The sequence below is a fragment of the Carassius gibelio genome, chromosome A21, assembly GCF_023724105.1.
Source record: "Carassius gibelio isolate Cgi1373 ecotype wild population from Czech Republic chromosome A21, carGib1.2-hapl.c, whole genome shotgun sequence".
In the NCBI taxonomy this organism is placed as follows: domain Eukaryota; kingdom Metazoa; phylum Chordata; class Actinopteri; order Cypriniformes; family Cyprinidae; genus Carassius; species Carassius gibelio.
Genome location: NC_068391.1, coordinates 16,004,183 through 16,028,477, shown reverse-complemented (window position 1 = coordinate 16,028,477; position 24,295 = coordinate 16,004,183). Strand labels below are relative to the sequence as shown.

The window sequence follows — 24,295 nt, the reverse complement described above, 5'->3', positions numbered from 1 at the left end:
ATATTATGTTATGTTATATGTTATGTTATGTTATGTTATGTTATGTTATGTTATGTTATGCTATGTTATGTTATATGTTATATGTTATATGTTATATGTTATGTTATGTGTTATATGTTATGTTATGTTATGTGTTATATGTTATGTTATGTTATGTTATGTTATGTTATGTTATGTTATTTTATGTTATGTTATGTTATATGTTATATGTTATATGTTATATGTTATATGTTATATGTTATGTTATGTGTTATATGTTATGTTATGTTATGTTATGTTATATATGTTATATGTTATATGTTATATGTTATATGTTATGTTATGTTATATGTTATGTTATATGTTATGTATTTTTTTTGTCTGAACTAGAAAGTTCAACCTCAAAGCTAACTCCCCCAGGATCTGAATGTGCCATGAAAAAAATTTCTTGAAATTCCTTCAAAAAATGATTTTGGATTTTAGGACTTTTGGTTATTTAATGGTAAAGCTGCATAATAAAATTCATGAAGTTTTTCACTAAGTAGTCTAAGTAGCAAACATTATAAAGCTTAAGCTTAGTTTTTTTTCCCTTTTTTCTCTCTCTCAAATAAAGCTTTTATTAATCTCACCACTGCATTTATTTTCTCACATGAATGTCCGATAACTACTGATCTGTTAAACATTATTTAAAGTTTATGAATGTTTTTATAAATTATTGCCCATTTAATATGCTCTTTTGTCTTACTGAACTGGTGCCACTAGGCTATATGAGATAATATAAGCAAGCATAAAATAAGATAGTGAGATTAGAAAAAAACAATATAAAAGCAATTTCATCACAGCCACTGGAGCTGCACTTTGGCTCTGTTAAATAATGATTTGAGGGTGTGACTGTTTGTTGCCCGTACCACCCTTTAGTGGTCACTGACTGCCAACTCATGACACTGGACAGCTCTGAAAACACTTACTGTAACTCACACCACATACTAAAATATTAATAGCTAGGTTTTTGTTGTTGTTTTTTGTATGTGTTGATTTGATAAATTACAGGATTCTGGTGCAGCTCAAAACTGCTATTTGAACCTTTTTTGTAATTAAGTTAATTAAGTGAGAGAGGCATATCTGTTGTTACATAAAACCATCTGTTTGTAATTTACAACTATTTCAAAACAGTCCTTCAATTTATGACTCATTTTACTGTGAGATCATCTTGAATGATACTGCATATATTCTAAAATATGTATATTTAAATAAGCACAAATATGAGTTGGTTTGTCCTCTTCCTCTGAATGTTAGAACATGGATGTGAAGATCAGTAAGGTCAATTAATCCACAAAAAAATAAAATAAAAAAAGATTATTTCTATATGGATCTTGTTTTTGGCACAGGGACATTATTGTTCTGGAATTGTTCTGGACGATCTGAAGTCAGAAGCACATAATTCCCTAGAATTCGATTGTATATAGCATTAAGATTTGTTTTCACTGGAATTAAGTTGATAGTCCAAACCAACTATTTCAAAGGGGTATCAGTTTACCTGATCTTTTCAATCACTGTAACACCTGAATCATATCTGGCCTTAAACCAAAATATTTAACTCTATGATTCATTCAGCGTCTATGTAGACACAGTATCATTTCACCTTATTTGTCTCACCTTCTATGCCTTGATTAAATTCCTTTTGAGATTCTTTAGGAGTCACTGTGGTGGGGAGGATCCACAGATCTTCACAATAGCCCCCACATGGAGACCGCACAGGGCCTGCGTCTTATTCTGCTTAACTAGACACAGATGCCTTGAGAAGAGAAACTTCACAGTATTGTAGCTGCAACAGGACCGCTGCTTAAACATTGGAAGCAATAACCCTAACCCTAACCCTAACCCTAACTGAAATGAAGAGTGTCTATAGGGCTACTGTCATCTGTCTCAAACCTCTTTCTTCTTTGGAACACACACACACACCGCACACATATTCTGGTATATGTGGTTTATGGGGACTCACCATAGGTGTAATGGTTTTTATACTGTACAAACTATTTTCTAACGCCCTACAACTAAACCTACCCCTCACAGAAAAAAAGCACCATTTAGTATGTTGTTTTAAGCCTTGTAATTTATGGGAACACAGGAAGTGTCCTCATCTTCCAATTATAATACCTATGTCATACCAAAGACCTTTTAATAGTATTCTATAGTCTTTGGTCATTATACAAATATATGTCCTCATAAACCACATAAACATGCACAAACACACACACACACACACACACAGAAATATATTTCCTTTTCTGTCCTTAAGAAGAATGAATGTCATAGCCTACAGGTTTGGAACAACATTCCGTACAATTATTACCAAGAAACTTCACTGATGCTCTTAAAGTCTGTATTATAGTGAATACCTGCATGTTCACACGGTGTCAGTTCTTCACATAAACTCTTAAGGAGAAATTCGTCAGTTTTGAGTGCTCAATTTTCTGAATTTGAGTGTTCAGAAAACCCATATATAGATGTGGTGGCCACAAACCTTTTTACTATATAGCGTATGTGGGCAACTAAGACTAGTTGGCACACTGGAAAGTTCTTCTTATAGGATATGGTAGGTTTTTCAGCTCTATTCAAAAGCAATAGAAATGTGGTTTGTCCTCATATATACAAGAGTGTGACTGTGTGTTCTCATCTATTTTTCAGTCATTTATACATATGTTATAAACCTACTTACGGTTTGTAACTATTAAAACAGCCCTTTTTACATTTCTTCTTTGCTTCACCATAATTTACAATACAATCCTCCATACATTTGGATAAGCAAATGTCCAATATGTGACACAGCACACAGCCTGTGTAGGGCGTGTTTACACAGTCAGTAGTCTGTAATATCATATATGGAATAAGGTTTCTAAACATAAAACATGATCAAATAGAGGAATCTTGAGTATCGAGCAAGAATGAAGCTCACAGTCCTTCCAATCAGTGAGCGGTGGGCGTGGCTGACTTTCTCCTGTTAGCAGAGGTGGAGCAGGTTCTGAGGTATAAGCCAGGCGTCTGTTCGTAGTTCCTCCTCGAAGTCTTTGGATCATATTCCCACTCTCTCCGCTCCACTTCACCACCAGACCCTCTAAACTACCTTACATTAGAATAAAATACACTTGAACGATGTGCGGTAAGTTCAGCTTCTTATTATTATTACTTTACTGCAATAGTAATACTGTAAATTAATGGCTGTGATTAGATAAATGTATTCTCATACTGTCATAACAATCCTACTTCAGATCGTTATCGCCTGTTTTTATTTATCCGTGCCTGTGTGTGTGTGAACGTGAATCAATATTGAGATGCCATGCCAGCGTAAATATTTGATTGGTCTGGCCATCCTTCACCGGAGTTGTGACAGCTGAAGTGACAGATCCGGTTTGTAGTGCGACAGAGGTGTCTCAAAACCTGCGGAGCTCCCTACGCAGACAGCGTGACTGAACACCATAGGCGCTAGCGAAGCTACAGAGTTTAAATATGCTGCCTGATAACTAGCTTTGGGCTTTATGTGCTTGTGACACACTTGAATGCTGTCTAGGAAGCGGCAAACACTGCGTTTTAAGACGCATCCAGACACAATCTGGATCCACAACTTTCAGTCGGCGACGTGGCTGATTAAAAGTTTGTCAAGTAAACTTTTATCACTTTGTCTGGCACTCAGGGAGTTTTAATAAGCTCCTTGCCTCAAAGTAATTTAGTAGGCCTATTCTCTGATTGTATTGGGGAGACAACTGTGGTGATGAGTAGAGACAGAGGTTAGCTCAGAAACCACTGTCTTATAAAAAACTGATTTGTAAGTTGTTTTGAAGAGCACATTACCACAATATTTGCTGTTATTGTGTTAATATTAATAAGAACTAAGCTCTTCTGTAAAGTAGTTGCTTCTGAAAACAATATGTCCATCTATCTATCTATCTATCTATCTATATATCTGTCTGTCTGTCTGTCTGTCTGTTTTTCCGTCTGACCTTGTGAAAAAGAAGCGCACTCAATTTTATTCAGTGCACTTAAAATGCATATGTATATATTCTAATGTTAAATTGAAATGTAGTGTTGTTCTGCATTTAAAATGAATTTATTTTAAAAGTTCTACATTTTCAACATCATCATTAAATATGTGTAATTACTAATGAAACATGTATGTCATGTTTTTTTTTTTTATATTTCAAATATAAAAGTTTCATCAGAAATGACAAAGTATATGTTAGTTTATCACAAATGCTTGTCAATATTCAGCAATACACTTTAACCAATCAATTTTGAAATGGCATCTTTTGTCATTCAGTCTATAAAATGTCATAGCTATCCTACACTCTCCAAGCCTTGTTACCTTGTGCCCGGCAGGAATTTTCGCCTACCTGAATTACAGAGTGCCACGGACGAGGAGGGATATCTTACAGACCCTAATAAAGGGACTTCAAAGACTGGAATACAGGGGTTATGACTCTGCAGGTAAGACTCCGTGAGGGTAATGTCACTGTGTTCCGCAGGTAACAGATACGGCTTGAAGACGTGAACAGTGGCCTCGTTTCTTGGAACTTGGCAGCACAGAGGACCTGGAGCGTCAGTTCTTCCACTGATGTAGCTGAAGCAGTCAGTCGAAACTTGTGTGAAGGGGATTATTGTGCTCTTAATCGTGTTTTTTGCATGCTCAGCCTCCTATTTATTAAGAATTCGAAATAGACATAGAGTGAGTGGTGTTGCTCGTTGATGAAAACTGTCTATGTTTTTGGTCAGGTGTTGCAGTAGACGGCTCAGGGAAAGATCATGCTGTTAGTATCAGCCTCTATAAGAAGACGGGGAAGGTGAAAGCTCTTGATGAAGACATCCACAGTATGTAATCCTGCTTTATCATCAGTCTTTGTCTTTAAAGTGTTTGGTTTAATGATTTATTCACTCAGATTATTCACTGTTTGTATTATCAGAGAACAACTCCATCGACTTCGAGGCAGAACTGGACACACACTTTGGCATCGCACACACTCGCTGGGCCACGCACGGAGAGCCCAGTTCACTCAACAGCCACCCACAACGATCTGACAAGAACAATGGTAAAACATAAAGCGAGATGGGAAACAACACAAATCAGCTGACCTTATGAAGGCCATCTGCTTTATATCGGGTCATTAGTAAAGAAGCTGAGGTTGCCGTCAGTTCGTGAACTCTTTATCCAGAAAAGATAGGGCTGGGTAGCCAACACAGGCTTTAAAGCCATTAGATTGTGCTTGTAAATGAAAGACGAGCAAAGGCCATAATGCTGTAAAATGAGGGTTCAGATGTGAGATTTGCCTCAGAAAATAAACACCTAAAGTAGAGGGTAGAAGTAAAGAAGCAGGAGGTTCCCCTCGCCATACAGTTTGCTGTGCTACTGATTCCAGATCAGCTCGACACTAGATAGAAACAATATTACAGGCAAAATTCAGTGTGGTTCGAAAGTTTTATTTTTCATTTATATTTTATTTTACCTTATGCTTATGTTATCTAGATGGATTTGAGAATAATCCAAAGAACATCTGTACAAAGCAGCATTAAACAAATACATATTATTTTGTACTTTATAGGAGTACACTTTTGTGTCACATTAAACTTATAAGCCTTTAGGTCTTTAAGATCAAGAGAAAACTATGGGTGCGTCTAAAGAATTTGTGTTTGTTTGTTTTGTTTTTATATTTTACCAGTGTTGTGCTTTCAATGAGGACAAATAGTTTTGAACAATAGCATCTATATAAAATTACTACACCGTGCAAAGATCATGAACAGTTTGTCAAACAGACATTATTCAAGTTGGTTTCACTTTGAAACAGAAGGCATGTAGGCCTACATCCGTGAGCGGCTTGTAAAAGTTAATTAATGTATGAACTTTAATAGATGTTGGATTCATTTGAGTGAATGACATTCCTGCAGAGTCTCATCTCACATAGTTTCAGTTACAATTAATTTTTTTTTTCATTACAATCAAACACACCTAAACCAGCTAATCAAGGTCTTCAGGATTATCAGGTTGAACTTGAGACAGGTTAGAGCTTCATTCCATTTCAGGAAGGTATCCCTCTAGGGATGGGATTCGAGACCCTTGTATAATTAGTATTTTTACTTCCGTGTTTTCACCCAAGTTCTCATTCCCCTTGAAATGAATGAAATCATTTTGAATATATTCCCTCTGTTTCTTATGTTTCTCTCCAGAATTTGTTGTCATCCACAACGGCATCATCACAAATTACAAGGAGCTGAAGAAGTTCCTGGTAAGCAGTATTTTAATGACCTCTTTACTAGAGCCCTTGCCATGCCATCCATTTTACTTTAGACTGTGGAAAGCAAGTGCTACATACAGTGGGTATAAAAAAGAATCAGTTTTGCGGTGTGCTTTGGGTCATTGTCATGTTGGAAGGTAAACCTTCTTCCCATTGACAACTTTCTGACAGAGGGCAGCAGATTTTCCTCAAGAATTTGATATTATTTTGCCCATCCGTTTTTCCTTCTATCCTAACAAGTGTCTAGTCTCTTCTGCAGAAAAACACCCACATTACAGGATCTTACCACCTCCATGCTTTACTGAAGGAATGCTGTCGTTTGCAGAGTGAACTGTATTGTATTTCCGCCAGACAAATTGTTGACCGCATATGGCCTTTCTTGGAGTGGCTTTTTTTTGCAACTCTCCCTTACAAGCCACATTTGTGGAGAATTTGTGATATCGTTGTCACATTCACACAATAACCACTCAGTCATTAATTCCTGTAACTGCTTCAGAGCTGCTTTAGGCCTCTTTGTCGACCAGACTCTTTCATCCAGTTTAGAGCAACATCCTGATCCAGGGAGGGTCTGTGTTGTACCAAACCTTCCACTTCTTAATAATAGACTTCAATGTACATTTAGGCATTGATAAAGCCTTTGAATTTTTTTTTTATCCATCACCAGACTTGTGCCTGTCCACAACTTTATCCTGAAAATCTTTTGACAGTGCCTTGCAATCCATAGTTGTTTGTTTGCTTCAGTACCATGGACTGAAATGCTCAAGGAAAGCTCTTTTTATGCTGAGCTAATCGAAATGACCACAGCTGTTCACAGTTGAAAGTAAGATATCTTCATGTGCCATTGAGAAGGTGATTAGCTACACCTGATTGAGTTTATAAGTCATTTTTAAGATGAGGTGATACTTTTTCCAACTCAGTGATTCTGTTTTTATTTTATTTGAATTTTTTCTAACATGTAGGTGTTATGTCTTTCACTGGGTGATTTATTATAAGATGAATTAACTTAAATTATAAGTTGCACTGAGTAAATACAGTTGGATAAAACAAAAGCTGTGTCCGTCTTCATTTCAGGCTGAAAAGCAACAAAATGTGATTCTTTTCTCTAGCCACTGTACCAGAATGGAACCAGAACAAATGCGAGTTTGCTAAAACAATGCCTTAAAGATCTGTTTGGCTACTGGTTAACATTATCTAGTAGCCTAAACAGCCTTATTGACATTAACGCGGAAAAGAAAAGTCATTTCAATCGTCGGTCGTTGTCAAAGAACAATGTATTAAAATCTTAAATATAGTCAAATTTATAATCATATGAAATAACAAACAGAAACATTAAACCACATAGAGTTAGAGTGGAATTTAGTCAGTTTTGATGTCATCATGATTGTAAGGGTGTGATTGTATTAGCAAAATTCTGGTCAGAATTCACAGGCAAAAAAGGGCCCTTGTCAGGGGTGTAGCGATGTTTGTGCGGTCCTCACACAGAAGTCACTTTCAAACCAAGGAGCTGTCTGTTCGTCGTAGATGTAGAGTTGGGATATCTGTGTGATCAACTTGAGAAATTCGAAATTCATAAGAAACGAGGAAATGTTCAAAGCTATTATGTTCAGTATTTCACTTTCTCTCTCTTTCAGTTTCATTTATCTCTGATTTCTTTTCCATGTTTTGTTTTTGTCCTTGTGTCTGTAACCATGGCTTTTCCATCCTGACCCATTGAAGGTTTCTAAAGGCTATGAGTTCGAGTCGGACACAGACACAGAGGTCATCCCGAAGTTGATCAAGTATCTCTATGACAACCGCGAGAATGAGAATGTGTCCTTCTCCACCCTAGTGGAGCGCGTCATCAAGCAGCTGGTAAGCATCACGAGTGTGTACGTGTGTGGGAGTGTGTGTGTGTTTGGGATGAGGGGGTGGTCTTACTCACATGCCTCTGGGAACCCTTTGCTCGGATTGTGAAAGTTAAAGGCCAGTTCTTGCTCGTTTTCAGGAAAAGAAGTTCAGACGTACTTTGTTTGAGGGGTAGTTAGTTACTCGTTTTTGGCCATGATAGTTAAGTTCTCACAGATAAACAAAATAAGACTAGTGCTGTCAAATGATTAATCGCATACAAAATAAAAGTTTTTGTTTATATAATATACAGGTGTTTTGCTCCCCATATGTTTCCATGCCGTTTTTTTTTTTTTGGTCTTCCTGTTCCTGCCCTGATTGTGTTTATTTGATCCCAGCTCTGTCCCATTGATTTCCATAATTAGTCCCTTAATATAAACCCTTTGTTTCTGATTTTACCTTCTCCGGTATTGGTTGTCAATCCATGAGTCTACGTTTGTTATCCTGCCCGTGTTCGGAAATAAATCCCTTTGATATTAATCCATTTGGTTTCTTTCATCTCCTCATCTCCGCCACAGTAGGCAAATCGTTACACGTGTGTATTTATATATACATAATACATATACTTCGTACACACACACATATATATTATGTAAACAAAAAACATTTCTTTTGGATGCGATTCATCGCGATTAATCGTTCGGCAGCACTAAGTAAAACATAAAAACTTTACAAAAGCTTATTAGCAAACACTTTTTCTGCATTTATCTCTTCTCTAGTTAAGTTAGCTAAGAGCTAACTGCATTTTAATACATTTTTCTCGTAAGCCTCTTTGTCTTTGACAAATTGATTTTGGTCTTCCTCATTGTCAGTTATATAACCAATAGCAACATTTATTAGCACTTAATAGTGTGGTGAACGGCTCTTCCTCGTCTCCAGGTGACTGATTTTACTGTGATTTTAAAATGTAGATAGCTGGAGCTTGTTTTATGATACATTGCCAGCACCTTTGGACTACTCTCAATGCCATAATATATTCTCTGCGGGGAAGTTCATCTCTATCCAAACATTGTTCAGTGATGTTGTATGAGCGAGGGAAATGCCCTTTGAGATATTCTTCATACGAATCTAGTCTTTATCTAAATAATCTAGTCTACCTTCCTATCAGCGTCATGGCTCTGTGACATTCACATTGTTCACCATCTCTATGGAACTCTCCATGTTTTATGGCTTCTGTAAATTGATTACACAAAATTTTAATTGCTCGCTATCTAACCTGCTTTGGCAGCAGTCTTACTAATGGAACGCTGTGAGATAAAAGGATGATAACTTTTAAGGTGTGCAGTTTTTTCTTATGCGGTGGCTACAGGTTTCTAAGGAACATTAATTAACTTCCTTGCTTTGAAAGGGAGGAGAGAGGAAAAACTAGTCTCACTGAGACTAATTAAAACAGGCTCTGGCACTTGGGTATTTAATCAAGAAAAGACACGCACACATTAAAAATAAAGGTTTCTGTTTCTGTTTTTGTAATTAAGTTTTATTATCAGCATTAAATACACTGATCTGAAGTACATGGTGGTGAATCTCAAGGTAGCTTTTCATGTCATATTTCACTTCAGAATTAGCAGTAAATAATAAATGATTTGCTTTCTGAAGTAAATTAAAGCATATTTGTTTGTTATTTTTATGACGGTTAAGTACATTTCCCCCAAAAGTATCATTATTGTAATGCAAAATAATTAGAAATTATTTAAATTAATATGTTTCATATATATTTTCATACATCAGGACCAGCCAGAAGGTTACAATCCGCTTTCGGCAGATAAACTTTTTAATGTAAAATATTAAAACTAAATATCATAAAATTGATAACAGCATAACATATATATATAGTAAAAGTAATAATATTTTATACTTGTCTATGTTTTCAGTGCATTTTTATGCAAATAAATTCAGCCTTGTTGAGCAATTTCTTTTTCAGAAACTTCCGCATGGTAGTGTACACATACTCTGTGTGTGTGTGTGTGTGTGTGTGTGTGTGTGTTTATGTGCGTGTGTTGATTGATAGATAGATAGATAGATAGAGCAATTAAAAGCATGTCTACACAGTGAGTCCCGTATCATTGTTTTTGGATTATATATTTAACTTAATAAAGATAGCAAATTAATTAAATAAACAATTTTTGAAAATATATTAAATATTTTTTTATTTATTTTTTTCGAAAGCTTGTGTTAATCATATTGTAATAGTAAAAATACCTTAATAACAGAAATAAGCTGTCCCGGGCAGTCATGGACTCATCAGGGTCCAAGATCCCATTGTCCTCTAGGCACTAAATTGTGAATCTGGATCTTAAAACAAATAATATTGCTGCATTATAAGTCCCAAAATAGACAAAATTACATGTGTGGCATTTAACCTTCTTAATCCACCTCTTATCAATTGAATAACATATTATATATATATATATATATATATATATATATATATATATATATATATATATATATATATATATAGTAAAAGTAATAATATTTTATACTTGTCTGTTTTCAGTGCATTTCTATGCAAATGAATTCAACCTTGTTGAGCAATTTCTTTTTCAGAAACTTCCGCATGGTAGTGTACACATACTCTGTGTGTGTGTGTGTGTGTTTGTGTGCGTGTGTTGATAGATAGATAGAGCAATTAAAAGCATGTCTACACAGTGAGTCCCGTATCATTGTTTTTGGATTAAATATGTGTGAACTGGTGTCTGTGTACTTTCCTCTGGGCAGCGAATCAGGAGAGGCTCAGTGAGGAGGTAGGGGCAAATATGATTTCTTTCAGCACAGTGGGTCCCTATTCCCTTCAGTTCAACCCTCACTGTGGAGCTCTGTTCCTCTCAGCTCCCCGTGCTCTCTCCACCTCTCTGGGGGGGACTACCAAAGAAACGCGAGACCCTACCTTTGCCTTTTCAATAGAATAATGATGTTTCTATTTAGATCCGTATCTCAGCTATTCCTGTGCTTCACCGACGAACATTTGTCTCATTCACCGTTTTTTTTCTCTATCTTTCCTCAGGAAGGGGCATTTGCTCTGGTTTTCAAAAGCATTCATTTCCCAGGAGTGGCAGTTGCCACCAGGTCAGTGAGAGCTATGGTTTCTCTGAACTGTAACACACTCAAGTTTCCTTCTTCCATTCTTGCTTTATCCATCTTCTGAGATTAATCTTTTCCCATCATTTCTCTACATGCCAGCCTTTAAGAAAAATACGTTTATTCAAGTGTGCTATTAGTATATTTGACTTATACTTACAAAAATTCTAAATATATTTAAAATATTCCTAGAATCCGTGTTTTCATAATTATACTATAGAAGGCGCTAGTACACATCTTCTGCACAGAATGTCCAAAAAAACACAAGTGAAGAAGAAAAAAGAAACAACACATACTAACACATGTAATCTAACACGATCATCTGACATGAAACAGCTTTAAAACTTTACATTTATGGAATAAAATGAAGAGGTAATAATTACAGTCAAGCGTTGGGAGGTTGATCGACTCCATATACATTTTGATCATCATTCATAGTCTTTTTTCAGCTTTTTATTCAAAATTTTATTTCACTTTTAGTATAATAGCAGTACTACAAACATAGAGGTAAACTAATTGTATACTCAAAGTTTGCTACTTTTATACTTAAAGTATACTTAAAAGTATACTTTATATACTAGAAATTGGGCCAATTTAGTCCCAAGGAGTTTGGAAACAGTACACTTACAAGTAGGGTGGATTAGGGTAATGTGGTATACCTTTAGCCATTTTGACCTGTGCATCATATTTCCATATGAAGCCAAAATGATACACCAAAATGCTCTATCATTATGAAATCCCCAAGATGGTCCCTATCTAAATCAGTAGAAATACCTCAGATATTGTAATTTAAGGGGAAATGGCACATATATTAGTACTCCTTGTGCCAAATTGTTTAAGAATTTGTAATTTTTTGTGTTTGTGTAATTTATTATTTACAACAATAATAATAATTTTAAATTATTAATTATAATAATTTATAATTATAATGAACAATAAACAATTTTCTAAAGTGGGACTACAAAGATTTCTTAAAATAGAAAATTTTCTCAACACATTTTAAGAATATGATTGAAAATTTGATGTATAAATTCATCACAAATATGTTTTGATAACAATTTAGAACATTGTTTTATTTAGAACAGATTTATATCCTTAAAGTTAATTTAGTCTAAATCCTATGTCACTGTCATTTCAGTGAACTTTACAAGAGGTACTTCCGGTTTGTTGATTTTCTTGGCCACATTTCTGGCATAATTTCCAGAAAGTCAAGTGATTTCAATAACTTGACACCCCTGCTTGAATTCAACACCAATCATGTTCACTTTAATGTTGTAAAAGAAGAGATAAATGCAATGAAGCTTAGGTGTCCCACATTAGTCAGTGTCCCACATTACACTAATCCACCCTATACTACTAGAACACTGAAATTTGTATACTTGCTACATAAAGTTTACTTAAAAAATATACTTGAACTTTACTAATGTGTACAGGAGCCAGAGGGTTACAATCCGCTGTTGGCAGATAAGATTTATGATGTTAAGTTACAATGTGCACATTTAAAGACAAGGAACTAAGATTCTCAGAGAGCAGTGCCTCCTGGAGTTGTCCAATGTCAGGGTTTAACAAAGGTGTTTATGAAGGGTTATTTCACCATGCTTGGTTGGTACACTGACCCTCTATATATAATTTTGAAGCCTGTAGTTAATTATTCCCATCTTCCTGTCTCTGATTATGAACAAATGTATTGTTGGTTTTGGTCAATTCTGTCCTACTGTGAAGGGAACATTTTAGGACAGGCCATGTTGCAAGACATGTTGCAAGAAAAAAATGCTTTTGTTGTTTTTTTTACACCATTTCTTTGAATATGCTCACTTATGCTAAGGGCTTTTGAAACGCTTTGAAGCCAAGAACCCCCAAATATGATGAGGGATTTAGGCTAATATAATAAATTCAGTATGTTTTCATTTAGATTTTTTTCTAAAACAAATGACTAAAATATCATCGAAATGATATTCTTTCATGTCATCCAAACCTAAAAGGTGTTTTTTTTTCTTCTATAGAACAAGAAGATATATTAAAGGATCTTTTTGTCCATACAAATCCCAGTGACTTTTATTGTGTGCAATAAAACACACAGAAGCATTTCACAAAGATGCATCTTTTTATGTTACACATAAGTTATGAGGGTAAATAAACGATAACAGAATTCTCATTTTAGATAAGCTTTAAATTAACACTAACTTTTATAGCCCTAAAATAAATTCACTCAGTAGTACACCCTAGCAACCATCCAGAGCACCCTAGCAACCACCAACAGTAGTAGTAGCAGCATGATAAATGCTTCCACAACACCTTTGAGTCATAGCGGTAACTTTTACAAGCACCACTCATATCAGTCAATTATTGTTATTATTGTAAACTAAAGCGCAAACTAAAAAAATAATAATAATAATAATAATACTACTAAAATCTGTGTAATTTTTCATTAATTAATATAAAATATATGAATATTAGATGAAAAATTATATAAATGCTCTCTTGGTAACTAACTGAAAAAAATCAAAACTGAAACTAAAACTGAAATAAAAATACATTAAAGCTAAATCGAAATATAAAATATAAACAGGACAAAAAGCACATAACAAAATAAAAACTAAAATGAAAACTGATAAACATTAAAAATACTGAAATATAAAAATAAAGATAAATCTACGATAATTCTACATTAGCCAATTCTACAATAAATACTTTCATTGTATATAATTAATACAAAAAAAAAAAACTGTTACTGTAAAAATGGAGTCGGTCTTAAAACTGTTAAAATGGAGTCCGTCTTAAATCCTAGATTCCAAGTTTGTGTATATTTTTCATATGCTCTTTTGAAGAAATCCATCCCAAAGAACACAATAACATTAGCACATCGCTTCCATTTTCTCTTACTTCCTGTCTCACCTTCATTTGACTGTCATTTGACTACACATGACCCCCAGAGCAAAACCATCTCAAAAGGTTTGCTGTTGGGTGTTGACTATCAACATTTCTGTTCTGACCAGCTGGTCCAGATTTAAAATCCCAAATACAGTTCATGGGACGGTGAACATTTCGTTTGCTACGCACACTGAAATGCAACAGCCCAACCAGTTCAAACAAAGTAAGCACTGAGAAAGTGCTCTAGTGTGAACCCATTTGGCACGTCAGCATAAGGGACTGTGGGGCTGCGCCGAGCAAGATAGGTGGTGCATGCAAAGGACAGGTCTGAAGTATTTCCTCAAACAGAGGGGAGGTGGGGCGGACCTTAACAAGGATATTAAATAGAGAGTGTGAAAAACCTCTCCTTAACTCCTTAACACAGGTGTCTTGTTTACAGCAGTGCTAAGCTAACACCATTCACCCAATGGAAGAGCAGAGGCACTGCACATTGAAACTAGGGCAAAGTCCAGCAGGTGTGCTGTTGTTCCATAAAAACAACAAAAGAAAAAAAAAATTATGCAACATGTTTTTTTTTTTTTTTTTAAAGATTTGATCTGTTGTCTTTGTCCGTTTTTACACACACAGAGCATGCTTTGCATACGTAGTCAGCAGAAAATGTATCTGTCTATCTCATCTTTTTTTCAAACAGGAGGGGCAGTCCACTGCTCATCGGTGTGCGCAGTCAGTATGAGCTTTCCACAGAGCAGATCCCTGTCCAGTACAACTGTGGTAAGTCTTCTCATCCACCTGTCTCATCTCATCTCCCCAAACCAGTTCTGCTCATTAGAAATGAGTTTTTCATCTCACACTGTGCTGCCAAGAAGTAAATGAACACCCCAAAACCACAGCCATAGTGTATTTGTTTGCTGAACATTTCATTCGCATTTGCATCATTAGTGAGTAGGACCTCCCTAGATTTAGATTTGTTTTTTTTTTAATCATGACATAAAATAATAAAAGGATGATTATAAAGTGGAAGTATAAAATATCCTGTTGCATTGTGAATATTTGGTTTTAAACATTTAAAGATGTTTTTTTTTTATGAAATAAAAAAATGAAATGAAGACTCTGAATAATATTAAATCACCTGAGTTTGTTTCCTGCTTTAAGCAACGATTCTCTGTTAATATTTCACCAATTTTATTGTATTTTTTTAAGAAGTATGGATTTATTTCCTTTCCCCTCAAGGTGATTCCAGGACAAATGAACAGGAGAAAAACGAACAGAACCGAAGGGGGAGTACCAATGCCTTGCACTCAATCGATGACAAACTGGCGGTGGAGTTTTACTTAGCGTCTGATGCTAGGTAACACACATATTACATTGAGCGTTCGACAGTGTAATATTAACATTATTGTTTCTCATTATGAAACCTAAAGATTGCAGATGTCCAGGTTAAACAGATTATACAATTTTTGGAGATGAAATTGAACATTTTTGGAACTGAAATGGAGATGAAACTGAATAAATATGTCAGATCAGCAATGCACCCTGCTGGCCACATAGCCTCATTACACTCGTAATTGTGATAGTACAACTAAAATATGTGTTTACTTTTATTTTTCTCTCTCAGTGCTATCATTGAGCATACCAACAAGGTGATTTATCTGGAGGATGATGATGTCGCTGTGGTGAATGAGGGGAAGTTGTATGTGCACCGTATTAAGCGTAAAGCAGGCGAAGACTCCGTCCGAGTCATTCAGACCCTACAGATGGAGCTCCAGCAGATCATGAAAGGTCCCAGATAACACTAACAACATCCAAAGGGACAGTTCTCCCAAAATTGAACATTTCATTTACTCACCCTCATGTTGTTCCAAACCTGTATGAATTTCTTTCTTCTGTTGAACACAGATAAAGATATTTTGAAGAATGTTAGTTAAAGGGTTACTCCACCCCAAAATGAAAATTTTGTCATTAATCACTTACCCCCATGTCGTTCCAAACACGTAAAAGCTCCGTTCATCTTCGGAACGCAATTAAAGATATTTCGGATTAAAACCTGGAGGCTTGAGATGGTCCCATAGACTGCCAAGTAAATGACAGTGTCAAGGTCCATAAAATGTCCAAAAAGTTGTCGTCAGAATACTCTGTCATCTGGCATCAGACGTGCAATCTGGGTTATATGAAGCAACGGGAAAACTTTTTGTAAGTGAAGAAAACTAAAATAACGACTTTCTTCAATAATTCATTTGTCAACAGTCTCCTCTGTGTCACTCCATAACACCATATCACCTGTTTCTACGTGTATTTAGCTTTGATTTGAAATAAAACAGCGCATCCTTGTGGCGCGGAGGACACAGAAGAGCACACCCAGCACGATGATATGGAGTGACACAGATTTATTGAATACATTTGTTATTTTTGTTTACTTCACTTACAAAAAGTTTTCCCGTTGCTTCATATAACCCAGATTATTGACAAATTTTTTATTTTCATTTTGGGGTGGAGTAACCCTTTAATAGCTACAGTTGCTCATATATATATAGAATTTTATTAGTATTATTTTTTTTTATTATTCATACTATGGAGTTTAATGTCTGTCAGCAACTGTTTGGTTACAAACATACTTCAAAATGTCTTTTGAAACAGCTTGGGGCTGAGTAAATGATGACAGAATTTTTTGGTGAACAGTCCGTTTAAAAAAAAACACCTGACCACTGAGATTTTATTAGTAAATAATAAAAAGTGAAAAATGAAGAATTAGATAAAGTATAAAATACAATAAAAAAATCAATAAAAAAATATTCCATTTAAAGTATGTACATATCAATCATTGCATTTCCTTGGAATCAAACCCATGACCTTGGTGTTGCAGGCATTATGCACTACGTTTCTTAACTGTTTTGACAGATTGTTTTTTGTTCAGATAAAAATTTATTCTGACACTGTGTACTAAGTAATGCACCAAACCCATTTGCTGTTAGTTTGGCAGTGGAACACAAAAAGACAATTTTGGAGAAGTTCCGTTCATATTGGCATCTCTCCATCAGCTCTTTGGTTTGATAGTAATGACTTTTCATGCCAAATGTCACCTTGACTTTGGTACAGTAGTTTTTGTTTTTGTGCTCACACTGTTTTATACCTTTAGGTAACTTCAAGGCTTTCATGCAGAAGGAGATCTTTGAGCAGCCTGAATCTGTTGTCAACACCATGAGAGGCAGAATCTTTTTTGACACCAACACAGGTACAACATGACCTTCCACTTTGCCAGAACATCCAAGTGAAATTAAATTAGATTAAATTATCTTTTGTGGCGCAACCCTGAAAGTGCAGCAAAATTAGAACCATTCTTAAAGGGATAGCTCCCCCAAAAATGAACATTTGCGGTTAATTTACTAGATTACTTTTATTTCTTCATTAAACCATTAAAGAAGATTGTTTACTTAAACTATGGTCCTTTGTGATAAAAAAAAGTGCATGGATATCGTAACTTTGAGAGTCAACACAAAATTAATACTCATGGCTCCTGACAATATATTAGCATTTTATGAAGAGAAACAATCAGTCTATGCAAGAAAATGAACATTATTTGTAAAAAAGAATCTTATAATCAGATCATTTGAGGCTAATTTCATTTGTTTGCACAGTTATTCTTGGTGGCCTGTCTGACCATCTGAAGGAGATCAAGAGATGCAGACGCTTGATCTTGATTGGCTGTGGAACCAGTTACCATGCAGCAGTGGCAGTACGTTTTAGCATTTTTTGTCTGGAACATAACAGAGAACAATTGTTTGCTTTAAAGATGAAAATTATGGAAAAATTAAATGTTTTTTTGCATGTGTGTTTGCTATGTGTTATCCATTTACATTGCAAGGCTCTTTGAAAACATTATATATGGAGTGTTACATTGAACAGTCATTTTTGTATTTTTTTTTTTTTTTTGTACTGTAAATTGACTGGTAAGCTGTATATTTGATTGTCATCCATGGCAACACACCGATTTCGTATATTGAAGGACATCGCTGACCAGTTGGCTGTACATTTTTCCTGACTTGAGCACATGATTTCAGCATTATTTTCTGCGCAGACACGTCAGATCCTTGAAGAGTTGACTGAGCTTCCTGTTATGGTCGAGTTGGCCAGTGATTTCCTAGACCGCATCACACCCGTTTTCAGAGATGATGTCTGTTTCTTCATCAGCCAGTCGGGTAAAGTGCAGCTCTCATGACTTTTATTCAGCAATTAAAGCATTGATAATAATAACCTTTGAACTGATATGGCACTGAATTACACAACTGTAAGTGCATGAGGTGATATAATCTCCAGATACATGTACCTAGATGGCAATAAGACAGGAAAAAAAAAAGCTCAAGTTGTTTCTCAAGAAAACTTCGCTCCAAATTTTCAGGATGTCAAATTCTGCGCTTAAAAGTCAGACTTGAATATCAATGCTTACATTTTTTGAGGACTCTTAACATTTGATTTTATTGAGTAGAGTAAAATACTGTTACTGATGCAGCAGGGTTTTTTGGTTGATGACACTCACTCATGCATATCAGTGATGCTGAAAAAGTGGTTTGCTTTGCTTATATTGATAATTTCTTTCAATCAGGTGAGACGGCAGACACTCTGATGGCATTACGCTACTGTAAGCAGCGCGGAGCACTGACTGTGGGAGTCACCAACACTGTTGGCAGCTCCATCTGCAGGGAGACCGACTGTGGAGTTCACATCAATGCTGGCCCCGAGGTTGGAGTTGCCAGCACTAAGGTACTATAGAGCCCAATGAAAATCAACATGTTGGCCAAAAAATTACAAATATCAATAAAGTATTAATATATAAACATATTATTTTATATTTATTTTATTTAGTGCTGTCAAAAGATTAATTGCATTCAGATAAAAAAAGTTTTTGTTTACTCAATATATGTTTGTACTGTGTATATTTATTATGCATGTATAAAGACACACGCATACAGTATATATTTAGAATATATATTTTATTCATATAATTTATATATTATATATAAATATATTGAATATATAAACATTACATATTTTTCTTAAATATATACATGCATCTGTTTGTATTTATATATGCATAATAAATATACACAGTACACACACATATATTATGTGAAGAAAAACTTTTATTTTGGATTCAATTAAACGCGATGAATCATTTCACAGCACTAATTATATATTATATTATATTATATTATATTATATTATATTATATTATATTATATTATATTATATTATTGTTTAAAAGTTTGGGCTAGGGTTGGTAATGTCTAAAAACAGTCATATTGTGAACTATTATTACAGTTTATAATGAATATTTTCTATATTAAATCTTATTTGAGTGATGGCAATGCTGCATTTGCTGATTTAGTGCTCCAAGTTTTGATTAAGTTATAATGTCTTATTATATTATCAAAAACAGGTAAAGTAAAAAAAAAAAAAAAAAAAAACTGATAAAGTTTTTCAGGATTCACTGGTTAGTAAGAAAAATTCAAAAGAACAGCATTTATTTGAAATTGAAATCCTTTGTACAATATAAAAGACTTAACTCATGTTTGGTCAGTTTAATGTATCCTTGATAAATAATACTATTAATTAAAAAAAAAAATTATCTTATATTATATTGTACATTGTTTGTTTCTCCCCCGTCCTTTTTATGTGTTTGTGTGCTACTAATTCCATATTAATTGTGTCTTCTGATTATGTGCAGGCCTACACTAGTCAGTTTGTGTCTCTGATCATGTTTGCCCTGATGATGAGTGAAGACAGGCTTTCAATGCAGCAGAGAAGACTGGAGATCATCAATGGCCTCAAGAAACTGCCAGGTGGGTATTTGACATAATTGCCTTAATGACCTGTGTATTTTACGCAGCAGTTCAAATGTGGTTTGAGATAAGATTAACCTTGCCATCGCCTTCCATTCAGAGCTGATCAAGGAAGTTCTGGCTCTTGATGACAAAATCAAAAGCATTGCAGATGAGCTCCACCATCAGAGGTCTCTACTAGTCATGGGTCGAGGCTACAACTACTCCACCTGCCTAGAGGGGGCTCTGGTGAGTATGATGCAGGATATAACTGATCATGTCAAGAGAAGTGTTGTTTAGTCAATCACATTTTCTTGGTCTTTATGCCCTGTAGAAAATAAAAGAGATCACTTACATGCACTCAGAGGGCATTATGGCTGGAGAGTTGAAGCACGGCCCATTGGCGTTGATTGACAAGCATATGCCTGTCATCATGATCATCATGAGAGATGCTTGCTACCAAAAGTGCCATAACGCTTTGCAGCAGGTCACTGCCAGACAGGTAACAATCATAATGTGATAAAACAGTCCACCAGTAAACTACCGATAAAATAGATTTTTGAATGGTTTTGAAGTGTTTTATATTCATCAAGGCATTTATTTAATCAGAAGCTGTTCTCTATTTTAATATATTTTAAAAAGTCATTTATTCCTGTGAGGGCAAAGCTGAATTTTCAGCATCATTGCGTCAGTCTTACTTCAGTGTCACATGATATTTTACAATTTACTATAATATTCTGGTTTGATGCTAAAAAAAAAAATCATTTCTTATATAATACATTTTTAAAACTGTGGAAATTGTGATTTAGGTTTCTTATCTTTTTGATGAATAGAAATTGAAATTTGAAATATTTTTTTTTGTAGCATTATGTCTTTACTGTCACTTTTGATAGATTTAATGCATTCTTGCTGAATAGAATTATCAATTTCCTGTCTGGAAATATGTCCAATCATTCAACACTTCATCTTTTAGGGCCGCCCCATCATCCTTTGCTGCCAGGACGACCCAGAGATCAGTAAAATGGCATACAAGACCATTGAACTGCCTCACACAGTGGACTGTCTGCAGGGCATCCTCAGTGTCATTCCACTGCAGCTCATATCCTTCCATCTGGCTGTTCTCAGAGGATATGATGTACGTTTACCTTTCCATTATTCATTTATTAAAAGATTTATATATCTAAAAACCTGCTTAAGGTGATGTTCCACTAAGGGCCTTGATGTACTTCAAGCGAAATCGAAAAACGAACTGATGTGATGTAATTTAGAACATGTCCGTGATGATTACATCATAAGAGGTTTTTGAGCTGAGGCTCCGCCTTCTTTCACACAGAACTCTTCTCTGGGTTCATTTAATCTGTCGAGTCCTTGAAGGTGAGATGTCCTCACATTGAAGAGCCGCTTTTGAGTGCACAGAAAGAACTCCCGCTTTTGCATAGTTTGTGCGTGGCTGTTTATTAATCATTTGAAACTAGAGGCTCAAGTAGTTTTTAGATTAAAGGATTTATCTTGAACTCTGCCACAGAAATTATGTATAAGTCCTAATTAAACAATTGAAGAATCAATTTACAATATTTTTTTTTACCTGTGTTGTATTATGCTGTAAGCCATTTATTGAGCACTTTGTAATACGGACGGATTGATTATTCAGCTTCGGGAGCCATCTTCTGGCGAAACACGGAAATTCATTCGGCACGTGACTCCCACAGTGCATTATGGGTATTCTCTAGCCATTGAGCATGCACCAGTTGCACACTCGTTTTTGCGGTGCATTGTGGGATTGAATGAGTTCACTTGAATAGTGCCTTATGTAAAGTTATGTGTGGGGGGGGGGGGGGATTTCGGATCCAGCTATCATTCAGTGGACTTTTGCTGACAGTTAAACTTTGATGCAAGTCACACGGAGAAGTACATTGTTCATTTACTGTTATTTCAACATTTACTAATTTATTATTAAAATCAAAAGTAGTGCTTGTTAGCATTAGTTAATGCACTGAGCTAACATGAACTACCGTATTTTCAGTAATTACCATTAACAAAGAATAATAAACACTGTAATGTATTTTTCATTGTTTGTTCATGTTAGTTACATTAACTATCATTAACTAATGGAACCTTATTGTAAAATGTTACCGGAAAAATTTAGTATTACATGACTTGCTCACTAATGGATCCGCTTTAGTGAATGGGTGCCGTCAGAATAAAGGTTCAGACAGTAAATGTAGTTAGTCCTTAAATATAAACCTTTTCAAATAGTATTTTGCTAATTCTTTTGTAATTAGAATAATTTCGAAATAAAATATTGTATTTTTTTTAGTGCTGTCAATCGCATCCAAATTATATACTCATATTTTATATATATATATATATATATATATATATATATATATATATATATATATATATATATATATATACACTTTTATATTACTATATCAAATATATTATAAAAACATTTATTTTGGATGAATTATATTTTTATTATGTATTTTATTGTAATATATATATATATATATATATATATATATATATATATATATATATATATATATATATTCATTTGTCACTTTTTTTAGAACCATTTTAAATAAACAATCAATACAAAAAAGATTAGCTTTTTGCAGAATCTTTCATGTTCATTTTTATTACATATCATAATTTTTTTTTATTATTCTCATCAGGTGGACTGCCCGAGAAACCTGGCCAAATCTGTGACCGTAGAGTGACTCTTCCCAGGAAATGTGAACTAATCAAAGTAGAAGAGGAGAATTCTGACCACCAAAGTGCAATTACTAGTGTGTGTGTTTACGTCTGTATGAATGTGGGAGTGTGGGTATTTATGAATTATGATCAAATCCCTGAAGTCCAAGTGCCTCAACATCCAAGTGCAAATGAAGGGAACCCTAAACTGTGTCTTACACCCTTTTCTCTCAGCTCTTAAACAATCCTGAAGAATAACAACTAAGTCAAATGTTTACCTCTGACAAAACCGAAGTACAATAAATTAATCTGTGTGTCCAAGAAACTTGCCACCAATCATAGGGACCAAAGATCATAGTTATGTTAAGTGGGTAAGGAAGTGATGTGTAGATGTGGAAGCACATGGATGTGCAAGTGTGAATTGGTTTTAAAATGAAGTCTTATTACCCATTGTTTGCTAGGAAACACTATTTGTAAATTGTCATTATTATTACATTGCACATATTTCTCTGTACTACAGAAAATTATGCCAAAAATTCAGCTGGAGCAAACAAGTGTTAAATCACATGAACTTAGCATTCAGTTATCTTAGCATAACTATAATATAAATAACTGGGTTCCACTGGAAATTTTACCGTACTGTTAGTTTACTTCGACTGTGAAGCACTTGTTGTAGGAAAAATCATTGTGTTATTGGACATGTATTTAATTTTTTTTTTAATGAATTATTTTAGTGATGAATTTTTGTAATCTATATAGTTTGTGCTGAAATAAGATTTCAAACCCTCATCATAACTTTTTTTTTCTTTCTTACTGGGACAAAATTCTTTGTGACTTTTCCTGGTTGGTTTAAAACATAATTTCCCTGGTACGTATTTCCCTGGTATAGTTGTCATATACATCCTTTAAAATCAGTTTTAAAATCATACTTTTTAAAAGTTATGGGTTGAGGGTTATACCATAAAGAGCAGCTATAAATATAAAAAGATGCTTTATATTTCTTAATAATTGCTAGTAAATAAAAAGCAATGCAACCAACAACAGTGTCAGTAACTTTATTCATTCCATATGATTTTATTGTCATTTATGTATTTATCCATTCATTTCCCTACAGATGTTATTGTAGTTTTATGATTTTGATCATATATCTGCAGTGGCCTTGAAAGATTTGTAAACACACAAAAAAGTATGGAATTAAACCGATAAAAGCCAGAACAAGCATATTTTTCACAGCTGTTGTATAGACGGCATATACTGTAGGCACTTGCAATGACAGAAACATTACGGATTGGTTGTCTGTTTTGAACAGGCCACTGATTTGCACACCTTTGTTTTTGGCTTACATTAATACTTAAAATTCATTTGCCAATGTGTATTTAATTTGGCAGTGAAGGACCAAATCAGCAATAATTTATCAGTTAATTAACTGAAAATAATAATTAAATAGATGCACAAATAACATTCAGGATGTAATTTTATATAGTGTTCAGTTTGAATAAATGTAAACTACACATATGAGGTGTGTTAGAAGTGCTGTATCATTTCTATGATAGAATTTTGAGTGCCAAAATCATAATCTAATGAATAGATTAAGGGTTCATATTCATGTTTAGTATGTGTGTGTTTGAATCTTCTTGCTTGATACGTTTCTGCCAATCAATCCTTTGTCAAATGTATTATATTCTTGTT

At 34.6% G+C, this 24,295-nt stretch overlaps 1 protein-coding gene across 1 annotated transcript; it reads left to right on the top strand.

Annotated features, from left to right (window-relative positions):
• Nucleotides 1–2,972: 2,972 nt before the first annotated feature.
• LOC127941643 (glutamine--fructose-6-phosphate aminotransferase [isomerizing] 2-like) lies at nucleotides 2,973–23,647 on the top strand. Its single transcript, XM_052536948.1, has 19 exons — nucleotides 2,973–3,139; nucleotides 4,354–4,461; nucleotides 4,747–4,842; nucleotides 4,935–5,060; nucleotides 6,193–6,251; nucleotides 7,977–8,111; nucleotides 11,149–11,210; nucleotides 14,785–14,864; nucleotides 15,324–15,441; nucleotides 15,709–15,872; nucleotides 17,227–17,322; nucleotides 17,726–17,823; nucleotides 18,166–18,286; nucleotides 18,691–18,848; nucleotides 19,813–19,927; nucleotides 20,028–20,155; nucleotides 20,241–20,408; nucleotides 20,880–21,041; nucleotides 22,588–23,647. The coding sequence occupies exons 1-19, from the start codon at nucleotides 3,133–3,135 to the stop codon at nucleotides 22,630–22,632; spliced, it is 2,046 nt and encodes a 681-aa protein (XP_052392908.1). The 5' UTR covers nucleotides 2,973–3,132; the 3' UTR covers nucleotides 22,633–23,647.
• The last annotated feature ends 648 nt before the right edge of the window (nucleotides 23,648–24,295 follow it).